This window comes from Chrysochloris asiatica, unplaced genomic scaffold, assembly GCF_000296735.1.
Source record: "Chrysochloris asiatica unplaced genomic scaffold, ChrAsi1.0 scaffold00018, whole genome shotgun sequence".
In the NCBI taxonomy this organism is placed as follows: Eukaryota; Metazoa; Chordata; class Mammalia; order Afrosoricida; family Chrysochloridae; genus Chrysochloris; species Chrysochloris asiatica.
The window spans coordinates 19,420,644-19,435,040 of NW_006408536.1; the positions used below are offsets into that span (position 1 = coordinate 19,420,644).

A 14,397-nucleotide genomic window follows, 5' to 3' on the forward strand; every position below is an offset into this window, starting at 1 on the left:
TGGACCACCCAGGTACTCGAGTAGCCTTTCATGCAACTTTTTCTTTGAGAACTGGTTTGCATCTAAAGCACCAAAGCAAGCCCTTCCCAACTAGCAAAAAGATCTTACAGAAGCCATTTGGAGGTCAGTTTGGTGTAAAGAACTTTGTTTTCCTATAGAAGCAGTCATCAAAAGTTCCGGTATCACCTAGATGAAGTCACCTGTCTTAGTTATCTAGTGTTGCTGTAACAAATACCACACGTGTACGGCTTTAGCCAACAGAGATTGCCTTCCTCACTGTTTACGAGGCTAGACGTCGGAATTCAGGGCAGCAGCTCTAGGGGGGACGGCTTTCTCTGTTTGTTGTCTCTGGGGGTATATCTTTGTGTCCTTTCAACATTTGTGGGCTTGCGTGTCTTGGAGGAGATGTCCATGTATCTAGGAGTTTTACAGCACAGGGACCCTGGGTCCAAAGGACACGCGATACACTCAGCTCTTCTTTCTTGGTGGTGGTGGTTGTTATGTGCCGTGGAGTCGGTTCCGACTCATAGCGACCCTATAGAGGGTTTCCGAGGCTGTAAATGGTAGCAGGTCCCTATGATCTCTCTTTGCTTGTATAAATTCTTTTAGATCTCAAAAGAAATCCTGCAGATTGTATCCTGGCTCATTAGCGTAACTGCCCTGAATCCTGTCTCATTAACATCATGTTGTTAACTGCTGTTAAGTGCCTTTGAGTCCGTTCCTACCCATAGTGACCTATAGAGTTTCCTAGGAGCGACTGGTGGATTTGAACTGGCAACCTTTTGGTTAGCAGTCCAGTGCTTATCATACAGCATCGCACCAGGACTCCATTAACACCATAGGATAATCACGTCAGATCACAAACTGCAGCATCCTTGCATAATACTGAGAATCATGGCGTAGCCAAGTTGACAAACTTTGGGGGGACACAATTCAATCCAGGACATAGCCTTTGATGAACAAGTCTGGGAGCCTAATAGTCACTCGTTACTGTCCCTTTGGGGACAGTAGGTTCAGAGTTGATAGCAGGATGTTATTTTCTATCTTCTCGTTGTTGTCGGGTGCCATCAAGTCACTTCCTACTCATAGCAACCCCGTGTGACAGAGTAGGACTGCTCCATAGGATTTCCTAGGCTGTAATTTGAGGGGAAGCAGATCGCCAGGTCTTTCTTCCGTGCAGCCCACTGGGTGTTGGAACTGCCAACTTTGAGGTTAGCAACCGATAGCTTAACCATTGCACCAGCAAGGCCTCTTGCTTTCTATCTGGAAGAAGAAAATTTCTCCTTCCAGGCACGATGGCTGCTGCCTAATGGGCGAAACGTCGTTCCATCTGCCCCTCCTTCTTAACTGAGTTTTCCTTTTGAAAGAAAGAGATGGTGTGACTTGGAGTGAGCCCCATTAGGGAGCCACAAGGTTAGTCTGTCATTTCAACAAGAAATGATGACTAAATGAGTAGTTCTAAGCTAATGTATTTTAAAGCTTTTGTACCTTGAACATTAATGGGAAATGCCTTAGGAGTAGGCATTTCAGCCACTTGAAAGATTTTTGCAGTTGAAATCACTGAATGCTTGCGGAAAGAGATTATTAAAAAGAAAATAGTCATTGTGCACTTGGAACATATCCACTTAAGCACAATCCTTAAGCACAGTGTGTTACAAATGAGCTGCTGCCACAACCTGGCTTGCAGTTTAGTTGGAGCTTCAAGTCCTAGACTGGTGAAACAAATAACCAATTATCTGGCTATTCAGGGAGTCTCTCTTGAATACTACCAGTGCTATCAACTAGAACTTTCTGAGATGAAGGAATCTTCTATATACTCAAGCCATGTGCAGCTATGGAGTACTTGAAATATATAGCTGGTGTCACTGAGGAAGTGAGTTTTAAAATTTATTTGGTTTTAATTAATTGAAATTTCAGTAACCACGTGGACTTGTGGTCATGGTGTTGGACAGCAGAGATAGACTTGATAGGTATAGTTAGAAGGAGACTTAATATGAGGGGGCTTCCAAAAGTCTGTGGAAAAATGGAATTGAAAGCTCATGGAATTTTTCAAGAAACGTTTTGAAGTCCCCTTGTAGAAAGGAGGTGAGATACACTTAGGCTGGAATGCCCAAGAATTGGTCATAAAATAGCAAGTAGCTTGACTGAGGGACATTGGTGCTCAATGGCAGAATTTTTGCCTTCCTTATGGGAGACCCAAGTTCGAGTCCTCCCCGACGCATCTCATGCACAACCACCACGCCTCTGTCAGTGAAACCTTGCTTGTTGCTATGATGCAGCAGTCTGATTTGCAAGCAATGGTGGGGATGGCACAAGACCAGCAACTTTGTGTTCCACTGTGCATGAGGTTGCCATGAGTCAGGGTAGACTCTGCAACAATGGCACCCAGACTGGCTGAAGCACCTGGCTCTTGTAGGGGAGTAGAGGGAAACAAGGAAATTGGTGCACTTCTGTGGAGGTCCTTGAGTGGCGGTGTCAAAATCAGCATCCTGAAGGCACTAGGGAAGCAATAAGATAATGCATGCCATCGGCGAACTATCCTGCCATCACCGTACTCATTACTGATGGCTTTGGGAAGATTCAACTGGAGCAGTGCACTAGGGGACTGAGAAGGAGAAAAGACTCATGCAGGGGGTGCAGTCGACCACTCCGGCGCCCTTGTCTGCAGGAATAAGGGCTGGGCTACAGCAGGGGTTTCCATTAGAAGACCTGGCTGGGTCAGAACCAACATCATCAGGAACCGCTCAATCAGCCGTAATCGCTTGAGCCCCTCATGGGGACCAGGCCCTGATCCGGAACTGGGGATACATCCCTGAATGAACAGGCCAAACTCCTCACCCTGGTGGCACTGGAGGTCCAGTGAGGATTGGAGCTCTGTGACTGATGAGAGAGGTGATTAGACCCCTCTTGGAATTGAGGCCAAAGAAGTCAACCAGCTGAACCCACACACACTTGTGTGAAGCTACCACACACATGTACAGGCACCACACATATGTAGGTATATCATACACACGTATAGACACCAAACACACATGTGCAGACACCACACATATGTACAGACACTACACACATGTCCAGATACCACACACACCCCTACAGACACCACACATTCTCACCCTTCTTGAGTGTTAACCTCAGTAAGCATACCCCCCTCTTCCTCTGAGGCCTTCCCAGCTCTGGCTGACTGTGGAGGCTTTCTGCCCAGTCCCACCTTCCACTCTGTGGGTGTGTCCCTGCCTCTCCCGCCCCTGCTTGCAGATTCTGCAGTTAAGCCCCACCTCGGGTCTTCATCACGCTGACATCACTTTGTGTCTCCCAAGTCTGCTTTCTGTATCCTTTTTTTAAATTCATATTTTATTGTGGTGAAGGTATGCATAACAAAACATTTGCCAATTTGATGATTTTGTTTTCCAGTTCACCTTTTTGTACCTGTACAGTTAAGTGACCTTGATCACATCCATTAGGTTGTGTAACCATCACCACTATCAGCTTCCAAATTATTGTGTCATGATTACTGTGAACTCGGTACCCCCTAAGCAGTGCCCCCTCCTTCCCCTTCCCACCCATCCCTGTGCTAACCACAAGGTTGGCAGTTCAAACCCACCAGCCACTCTCAGAAAATCCTATATAGGGAAGCTATGACCCAAAATCTACTCAACGACACACAACAGCAACAACATCCTCAAGGTTCGTCCAGGTGCGAGCATGGGTCAGGACTTTCTGTCTCTCAGTGTCTGCGTAGTAGAGTCCATTGTTTCTCCAGTCATCTGTTGTTTCCACCTTTGGGCCCTTGTGGATAGTCCTACAGTGAGCGTCGATGTACAGGTGTCTGTCTATGGGCCTGTCTACTCCCAGTCTAACCTGGGACTAACTGGCAGAGCACCCAAGGGTTTTCAAGATCTGCAGCCGCTGTGCTGTGCTCTTGCCAGTCCTCAGACCTGACTTTTCACCCAGCACAGTGTGTGTGCTCCCGGACCTGCCTTGCGCTTGGACGTGCTGGGTTTACTTGGGGTTTTTCTCTCTTTTTGAATGCCCAATGCATCCCCTTCCCTGCCAGCAGCGCTCAAGACTTCCTACAAACTTCACCTGAAATACTACTCCCACGAAGCCTTTTCTTGGCCTGATTTCTGACATACAGCTTTTGGTCTTGCTCATCGCCTGTGGCTGTTGAGTCGATTCCGATTCAGAGCAACTCCATAGCACGGAGTAGAGCTGCCCCTAAGGTTTCCAAGGCTGTAGTCTTTTTTTTTTTTTTCTTCAAGTTTTTATTGTCAGGTTTACATGGGAGAACATCAGCTCTACACTCATCCTGTCGCACTTGGCCTCATTGCAATGATTACAGTCCCCTCCACGCATCATCAACCAACCAAAGGGTACATGCCACAGGCCCGCCCCCTGGCTGTCAGCACACAGCCCCTCTCCCTCCCTGAGTTCAGTGTCGCCAGCCGCTCCATCTGTCCACGTCATCTTCTCTGTCTCCATCCCTGGCGTCATTGCCTCTCGGGGTAGGGTCCCGCTCTCAGCTCTTCTCACTTGATGGCCCCAGGGACTTCCCCATTTTGGGTAACCAATGGCTAAGTTGCCCATCCCTGTCAACCCTGTATACCGAGGGAGGGGGGAGTGCAAAGCTGTAGTCTTTATGGAAGCAAACTGCCACAGCTTTCTCCAATGGAGTGGCTGATGTGTACATACCTCCCACCTTTCAGTTAGCGGCCAAGTACTTAACTGCTGCGCCACCAGGGCTTCTTGATTTCGGTCTTCAAGGTCTGGAAGCTTTTATGGTATCTTGTGTCTGCCTTTCATACAGCGGGTGCCTTATATATGTTGGAGTTTAAATGTTGTTATTGTTAAGGTGCTGTATTGGTTTTCTGAGGAGTGGCTGGTGGGTTGAACTGCTGACTTTCTGGTTAGCAGTCTAGTACTGATCCTCCAGCACCATAGTAGGACTCCAGAGTTAAAATAGACCGTGTATATTTACTCTGTAAGGGACTGATTGAGAACCAGAACACAGCAAACATGAGAAGCTAGCATGACCTAGATAAACCCAACAACCAAATACAATTCCAAGCCATAGCCTAGTACTGATTATAGGAATAAAGATGTGAAAGTCTTACACTGAATACTGTTGTTAGGTGCTGTTGAGTTGATTCTGACTCATAGCAACACCTTATGACACAGAACTGCCCCATAGTGTTTTCTGACTTTGTTATCTTTATGGTGTGACACTGTAGGCTAAGCACTGGACTGCAAGGTTGGTTTGAACCACAAGGTTGCCAGTTTAAACTCACCAGCTGCTCCTCGGAAACCCTATCCAGGGTCGCTATGAGTTGGAACCAAGACGATGGCACTTCACAACAACAACAATCTTTATGGGAGCAGACAGAGGTTTTTCTCCCATGGAGCCTCTTGGGTGGGATTAAACCGCCAGGTTTTCAGTTAGCAGCTGAGCACTTAACTGTTGCTCCACAATCGTTCCTTAAAGGGAATAGTAAAACACCGAATTCAACAACATTAAAAAAGAACCCGTCATGACTGGATAGTGTGTTTATCCTAGGAATTAAATTGATGAGCACATCATGTTGTTTGAGTGATAAACCCTACGCCACAACAGATGCTCACTTAACAGTCTGTAAGCTCCAAACTCTGCTGCTGGCGTTCTTTTACCTCTTACGATGTCTATTTTAAACCAACAGCCAGCAGTAAGGTTAATGGTGAAAGAGTAGGCTCTCCCTATTAAAACCAAACCCAAATAAAATATGTCCATTATTAATGACTTGGTATGGTGTTATGAAGAGCTCTGATAGCATAATCGTTAGGCATTGGGCTGCTGACTGCAAGGTCAGCAGTTTGAATCTATCAGGTGCTCCGTGGGAGAAAGATGAGGCTTTCTGCTTCCATAAAGATTTACTGCCCCAGAAACCCTATGCAGGATCTCTATGAATGGTACTGACTCAGCAGCATACCACCATCACCACCATGGTGCTGTAAGATTAGCACTGGACTGCTTACCTCAAAATTGGTGGTTCAAACCCACCAGCCACTCCTTGGAAACTCTATACAGATTCTCTGAGTCGGAACGGACTCAACGTCACCTAACAAAAACGATTATGACTAATAAAGGTGTTAAAATGAGACTGTCTAATACTGCCTAGGAGCCTCTGGGTGGTGCAGAGACTGCCATCCAGAAGGTTGGAGGTTCAAGTCCACTCAGGTGTCTTGGAAAAAAGGCCTGGCTATCTACTTCTGGTGCGGTGCTGTGGGTTAATGCACCGGACCGCAAAGCCATTTGAACTACAGTGTCAGTAGTTCAAGCTCACCAGCTGCTCCTTTGAAACCCTATACAGGGTCGCTATGGGTCGGAACCGACTCGATGGCACTTAACAACAACAACAACAATCTACTTCTGAGAAATCAGCCCTTGAAAACCCTGTGGAGCCTAGGTCTAGTCTGACACACATGTGCTCTTTTGCCTACGTTGGAGGGCCTTCAAAGATGCATTTCAAGTTCCTGGGGAAATTACAACAGCCAACTTCAGTGACACATCTAGGATGCACCTTAAGTTCATTAGGTTACAAAGAATGGCTTACAAAAGCAGTAGTTTGCAGGGAGTTTTGATTCTCAGTTTTTGTGGGTAGGGCTGTATCAAGAATCTTTTGTATCCCCAGAGGCTTCCCTAGGGCTCAGATGCCCTCACAGGGGGTGAGTCTGGGGATGTTGGGCTCGCCTGGACCTAATTGCGCATGCCTGTGTATTGTCTTTCAGTCTTGGATTGGTTCATTTTTAAAAACCATCATAAAATTAAACCAAACAAAAATCGTGCCCACGTCCCATGCACTTGTGAGACCCTGAGTTTAAACTGGCCTTGAGAAAGAAAGGCAAAAAAAAGGAATCTTTCAGAGGGCTTGTATAGTTTGAAAATATTCACTACTGTCTTTTTCTCCATTTTGAAAATGGCCATCCCATCTGTTTCTGATGCTAACTACAGGAAGGAAAGCGTGGCAATTTGGGCTGTTGAGCAGGAGTTAAAGAAAATAAACCCGTTGTTCAAAGGCAGGCGATGGTGTTCCCAAGGTGGGGGACTGGCCAAGGGAAACAAAAACTTTTTATTCTATGTCAGAAGCACAAATAAGAGAGAGTTTCCAAACGTTTGTGGAAAAATGCCATCATCTTTCAACTCCATTTCACTATGAACTTTTCGAAGCTCCCTCATAGAGTAAACAGACATATATAATGCATATATGTGAGATTTAAATTTTATTGGGGGGCAGATTTAGGAAAAATGGTTGAAAAGGCCCTTTGCTGTTTAGTCGTTTCCGGCTCATAGTGACTCTGTAGGGTTTCCGAGGAGCGGCTGGTGTGTTTGAACTGCTGACCTTGTGGTTAGCAGACCAGTACTGATCCTACAATGTCCTACCAGGTCTCCAAAAGACCCTTTAGGAGGGCAACAATGGAAAAAAAAAAAAAAAAAAGGTTGAGAAACACTGTTCAAAGCAAATGGGATCCAGTACTACATTTATGACTGTTTTTGAAGGGAGGAAAGTTGTAGTAAGGAAAGAAACAAAAATTTTTGTTTGAAACCAGTTGTAGTTGAGTTGTGCTCTAGAGAGAAAACACTCACTCTGTAAAAGTAAAATTCAAAGATTTATTGACAGTCCAGAGACAGTCTCAACTGGGAAGCCATCTGAATTCACAGACTGAAGATGGCCACTGCCGGACAAGAAAGATGCCAGCATTCTTATACAGTTGAAACAGGAACGAAAGCTACAAAATCATGATTGGCTGAAAGCCAATTATGGGACTTGAAGGTGGGATATCTGAGAGCGAGGACTGGTGGATAACACATATGTGGAATTAGATAATTGGTTATCAAAACCCCAAACCAAACCTATTGCCATTAAGTTGCTTCTGACCCATAAGGACCCTATGAAACAGAACGGAACTGCTCCTTCGGGCTGTCATGGGTGTAATCTTTGTGGACGCAGACAGCCTCATCTTGCTCCCGAGGAGTGATTGGTGGGTTTGAACTGCTGACATTTGGTTAGCAACCCAACACTTAACCCTCAGCACTACCATGAGTTGCATGATTGGTTGTTGTTGTCAAGTGCTATTGAGTCTATTCCATCTCATAGTGACCCTGTATAGGGTTTTGTAGCAGCTGGTAGGTTTGAACGGCTGCCCTTGCGATTCGAAGTCCAGTGGTGAGCCTACAGTGACATACCAAGAGTCCATACCTGGTTGGTTAAGAGTAAATAATTGCTAATATTCTTATTCTTCAGCTAACTACCGGACAGTTATAGGACAATGGCAGGACAAGTTTTTCTGGACTGCAAAGTCAATTTGAACTGCAAGGTTGGTGGCTCAAGCTTATCAGCTGCTCCTCGGAAACCCTATACAGGGTTGTTATGTGTCCAGACCTACTCGACGACACTTCACAACAACAGCTATTAAAATGGTTTTCTCAAGCATGTCTGTTCCTATGGGTCCATTGTAAAGATTGACTCTTTGTGCATAGGTTCTCAAATCCTGCATCTGTTTGACCATAGAAGAAAAAAGAAAAAAGAGTCCTTGGGAATAGATTGTGACATCTTGCATCTGTTAGATCACAGAGAAAGAAACTGCTGTTAGAAAGTTGTTGTTAAGTGCTGTCGAGTTGCTTCCGACCCGTAGCGACCCTATATAGGGTTTCCGAGGAACGGCTGGTGAGCTTGAATTGCCAACTGCGCAGTTCAAACTGACCTTGCAGTCCAGCACATTAATCTGCAGCACCTCACCAGGATGCTGCTATTTTAGAAAAGGCAACTTTAGAATCCAACCTGGATTCTGGACTCAAGTTAAGATTTTAAGATGGAGTTAAGGCTGCACTTTAAGATTGCTCTACACACACAAAGTAACTCTGAATTCTAGACTCTCACATAGCTGATTCAGACTCATGGAGACCCTGTGAGTGTCAGAGTAGAATTGTCCTCCATAAGATTTTCAATGGTTGATTTTTGGGTGAGTAATTTTTTTTGAGTAGGTTCTCAGGGCTTTCTTCTGAAGTGCCTCTGGGTGGATTTGATCGTCCAACCTTTCCACTAGCAGCCGAACGCTTTAACCATTTGTACCACCCAGGACTTCCCTGGTTAGGATAAAGGGAAAATAAGAATTGGGCTTTCAGGCATTTTAGTGATGGTTTATTTGGACCAGCTTGAGCACATTAGTAACTTGGACTCACTTGAACTTTAATATGTAACTCTATCAGGTACGGGGTCAAAGAAATTTACCCTCCCTTCCCATCCTGCACCTCTCAGAACTGGACTCAACAATGAAACTTGGAAATTAGCTATTTTCTCAGGAAGAAATCCCAGCAGCACAAGATAGCTGAGCTGGAGGACCCATCTGTCTTCCTTGTCACTTTTTACTTCACTTATCACCTACCCAACCGATTCCCTGAGGGGCTAGACTGGTAGACCAGCCTGAGGGACACCCCCTTCCCCCCCCCCCCCGACTTTGGTAGTGGAGTGTAAGACCCTAATTCTTGGACCTTTATTCCTATGTGGGTCATTTGTTCAAAAAGCACTACTTGTGCTGGGAGCTGATTTTACAGACAAGTGTCTATTTTTTGAAGTGTTTTTCACTAGCTTTTGAATAGCGTGAAATAAGAGTTGAAATTTGAAATGATGAGAGCATCGAGTAGGAGGTGAGGGGAGCAAGGAACAGGGTTATTCTGGTAAAAGTGTCGGGTGCAGGAGTGGGTTTGGCACTTCAGCACTCTTTCCATGCCTCTGCTAGAATTCTGGTAGTTTTGGACACGATCATGGAATATTCTGGGCTTTGGTGTTTTGTTTTGTTTTCATCTTATAAAAGCACATGAATTGGACTAAGGTGACACTGAAACCTATTAAGCTATGAGAGTTAGTATTGACAAAATGAGCCATGTCTGAGAAGGTGTTTATTAACAGTACTTGATGTTACAGCCAGACCATTATAATTGTACGGAAGTAAAGTAGGACTACCAGGGAGGGTGGGGCCACTTCCGAGGCTGGCTTCCTTCCGTGCTCAGGCTACTGTTGCGTTTTCGTCTTCACTGGGATATCTTTTTTACTAACACTTGGAATTCTTCAAAACTCACTTCTCCATCTCCATTCTTATCCAGTTCTTGAAAGAGTTCATCTAGGGTGCTTGGACCCTAGTTTTAGACAAAAAAGATGGGATGAGGAGAGGAGAGAAAATGAATCAGTTAGTACTGTCAAAGAGAGAGTGATGGCAGATAATTTTGATTTGATTTTGGGGTTTTCTTACTCACAAAACCAAGTGGTCACTCTAATGAGATTCTTGACCAAAATTAATCCTGCCAGCAGTTTTAATTTCAACTGAAGTTGCAAATCCTTTTTTTCTTCTTCTATTTTTTGGAAGAGCATTGTAGGAAATGCACAAAATATGGAAAAATTTACCAATCTTACCTTTCAGAACAACTTATTCGAGTAAATCACCTACATTTTCTTAGTAGATTATTATTTTTCTTAAATTGGTTACTTACTAATAATTGATTTAAAAATAGTGAACCCATATTGTTGTTATTGTTAAGGGCTGTCAAGTCTGGTCTGACTTGTAGTGACCCTGTTGTAGGGTTTCTGAGGAGCAACTGATGACTTTGAACTGCCAACCTTGCTGTTCAAACTGACTTTGTGGTCCAGTGCTTATCCTACAGCACCACATATTAGATTATTATTATTTTAAATAATAATGCTATTTTTAATGTAATATTTCTCAAAAAAACTTTGTGTTTCTATTTTAAATCAATAAGTATATTATTCTTCCAGCTCTTTTAAATGATCTCAAGTGATTTCTGTTGCAACTATAACAAAATGAGAAGCTATCAAATTAACCAGGAGTCCTGGTACCATAATGAGTTATGTGTTGGGCTGCTAACCATCGGATCAGCAGTTTGACTTCACCGTGTGTGGGCTGTTAACCACCAGATCAGCACTTTGAATCCATGGGAGAAATATGAGGCTTTCTACTCCCCTAAATATTTACAGCCTTAGAAACCCTATATGGGGTTGCTATGAGTCGGAACAGACTCGATGGCACGCGGCAGCAGATTATAAAATCACTGAATTCAGAAGCTTTGCTTTTTAGTGTTAAAAACAGAAGGCTTCTCGACTGTCATGTTGGCAGAAAGGACATTGCTGGTTAAATTCTGGAAAACACGGACACTTGAAGCAAATGCTTTCATTGGGAGTTAGAGCACAGCAGTGTTAGAGGCAGATGTAACAATTGCCCAGACGCTCACATTATGAAGATGCTTTGTTGTCATAAAAGAAAGAAAATATACCAGAGCAGAGAGGATCCACTTTTAGTCCTTTCCTGAAAGTTGGTTAGCAATGCATAGCTGTCTTATTAACAAAAATTTCAGTGCTTATTACAAATGAACACACATTGAGATAAATCTGAAATAAGTGGGGGCCCACAAAGGACAATGAATCCAAGTGATTGCTGGTCTTGTGGACGGATCTCACCTATAGAAATGAAGTGGGCCTCAGGCGAAACCGACTAATATTCTGCAGTTCCCTAATGCTTGGCACAGAGGGCTCGATCCAGAGGGCTGGATCCAAGCTGAAGACTTTAATAGCTGACTTGATGTCTTGTAGGTCTCCTGGCATGGCTTGGTCAGTGTACTGATGACTTCTATTCAATATAGCTACCTATATTGTGCAGTCACTGGGGGAGGCGTGGCAGGTTGGCCTGGGAAACGTAACCTGACACAGACACAGCTCATTTTATTGCGCTTTGCCCTATTGTGCTTGGCAGATATGGCCTTTTCTTAAAAAAAAAAAAAAACAAATTGAGGTTTGTGACAACCCTTCTTTGAGCAAGTGTACCGACATATCTTTCCAACAGTTTGTGCTTACTTGGTGTCTTATGTTGGCCATTTGTCAGGCTTTTTTCGCCATGCTGTTTTTTGCACACTGATGTGCTATATGATAAGTACTGAACTGATAACCCACCAGCGGCTCCTCAGAAGCTCTACAGGGTCACTATGAGTGGGAACTGACTCAACAACACCAATAATAATAGCATGGTATAGACCTAACTTTTATATTTACTGGCAACCTCCCCCACCCCAACGTATGTGACTCATTTTATTGTGATATTCGCTTTGTTGTGTTGGCCTGGACGTGAATCCACAATATCTCTGAGGGCTGCCTGGACACATTAAAGTGTCCTCCCTTAAGCAATACCCCCAGCTGTGGTTCGTTCAGCCCCAGTTGAAGCCCTGTGTAGTAGTACCACAGCTGTTTGCCTGCTGTCCTTGCCCCCACTCTCACCCACATCAGAGGTCTGGTGAAGTACACTCTGCGCTCACTTTAGAGTACCTGATGGTGCAGTTAATGACCTTTCTGCTGACTGAAAGGTTAGAGGTTCAAGTACACACTGAGGCACCTTGGAAGAAGGGCACCTAGGAAGAAAGGCCTGGTGATCAACAGCTGAAAACTCAGCCACTGAAAACCCTATGGAGCACAGTGCTACTCGGACACACAGTCAGATTGACTCAAGGGCAACTGGTTTGATTTGTTTTTTTTTGGGGGGGGGCACTCACTTTGAGTAAATTTGGGAATTCCGCCTGAATCAGTAGTTTTAGCTCAGCCTTCGACAGCTGGTTTGTATCGCCTTCTTTGGCTGCATACTTTTCAAAAATGCTCTTCAGTTCTGCAGGAGACTTCTTCATACTCATTTTGGTGTCCTGTAAATACAGAAATAAAATGAATTTACCTAAAAGTTGAAATAGAGTTTCATATTGAGGATGATCAGCAGGCTTTTAGTGCCATTGGCTGTTTCCTTGGCAAAGGTGGGGAGACTAAAAAAAAAAAAAAAAAAGAGGGAGGAACTCAGGGTCTGGTGGTGGTGACTGTGTGCCGTGGAGTCAGTTCTTCTGACGCATAGCGACGCTGCATAGCATTTCTGAGCCTGTACATCTTTACAGGAACAAAGCCTCATCTTTCTCTCACGTAACAGCTGGTAGTTTCGAACTAGCTGGACCTTGAGGTTAGCAGCCTGACTCGCTACCAGAGCTCCTAGAGACTCATGGAGGGTGACCAATTTTTTTCACAGTTTTAATTTGGAAATGTTAAACTTAAAAAAAACACACCAGAAAACCAAACCAGTGATAAAGCTTATACAGAGAGTTCACCCAACTTTCCCTAATGCTAATAACATCTAACCAGAGTACCCCAAACCCACTGCCATCGAGTCGGTTCTGACTCATAGCGACCTTGTGTAGGGTTTCTGAGACTTGTCAATCTCTATGGGAGCAGAAGGCCTCCTCTTTCTCCCGAACCAGAGTACAGCCATCAAAATGATAAAAGTCAGGAAATTAACATGGTAACAAAATTGTTAAACTACAGGCCTTAGATGAATGTCACCAGTTTTTCCATTTATATCCTTTTGCTGTTAACTTGTTTTAAAAATAATCATCTTCGAGAGTACGCTGAATGTCTGTTCATAGAGTACATCTGTTAGGAGATAGTCCCTGGAGCCAAACATTTTCATTAGTAATTAGTGGCATTCACTTGGTGTGCACCTGGTTTGAATTCTGGAAACTGTGGTTTTGAAGAACACCTGACCTCAGCTTCTAGTCTCTAAACTAGTGGTAATATGTTTAGATGGCACAAACTCACTTTCACCGTTCTAAAAAGCAGCACTGTGTTAATGCAAGCAGGAATTCTAAGTAGTATAAAAGCACACTTACCTGGCTGCCCAACAGGGAAACAGCTAGAAGAAGCAAAGAGGAGTGTGAAGAGCTAAGCAGGATCAGGTGACTTTTATAGTCTTTATTGACACGCCACCCCGCTGACGAAACTTTCCTTTTGCTTGCTATTTCAGGGTAATTATTAATGGTTTTTGAAATCCACGCTTAAGTTTAGAAGATAATTTCTAATTAAGGGCAAGAACCAATAAAGGGCCACTTCAATCACTGCTTAATGGCTCAAAATCCCAAGTCAGCTAGAATTTTTTTCCCCCTTAGATTGTATTTGCCCTCCAGTGTGGGAAAATAGTTGTGCACAGTTCACATTTCAGAACGTTTAAGTATGGAGGATTTTTTCCCCCCCAAATCTAGGTGCATATGTATGCTTGAAAAAAATAACTTTCTTCATATATACAAAACTAAATGTTATAATAGAAGGACAAAACCCCATTGCATTGCAGAATTGTAGCATGGCCATTGAGGTCTTGTACCCAGTAGTTGCTAGTTGTCCTTGAGTTGGTTCCCACTCATGGCTACTTGATACATAATAAAAGTGCATGTTGCCTGGCCCGGCAAAACCATTGTTGGCTTGTTTGAATCCATTGTTGCTACTGTGTCAACCCATCTCATTGACAGTTTCCCTCGTTTTCACTGACCCTCTCTCTCTC

The 14,397-nt window shown here is 44.0% G+C and overlaps 2 protein-coding genes across 2 annotated transcripts in view; one reads left to right on the top strand and one right to left on the bottom strand.

Annotated features, from left to right (window-relative positions):
* CTPS2 (CTP synthase 2) overlaps positions 1 to 14,397 on the top strand; it is a 100,934-nt gene that overhangs the window by 44,571 nt on the left and 41,966 nt on the right. The window lies entirely within an intron of this gene.
* S100G (S100 calcium binding protein G) lies at positions 10,064 to 12,718 on the bottom strand. Its single transcript, XM_006835604.1, has 2 exons — positions 12,584 to 12,718; positions 10,064 to 10,168 (listed from the first exon to the last, which is right to left on the bottom strand). The coding sequence occupies exons 1-2, from the start codon at positions 12,716 to 12,718 to the stop codon at positions 10,064 to 10,066; spliced, it is 240 nt and encodes a 79-aa protein (XP_006835667.1).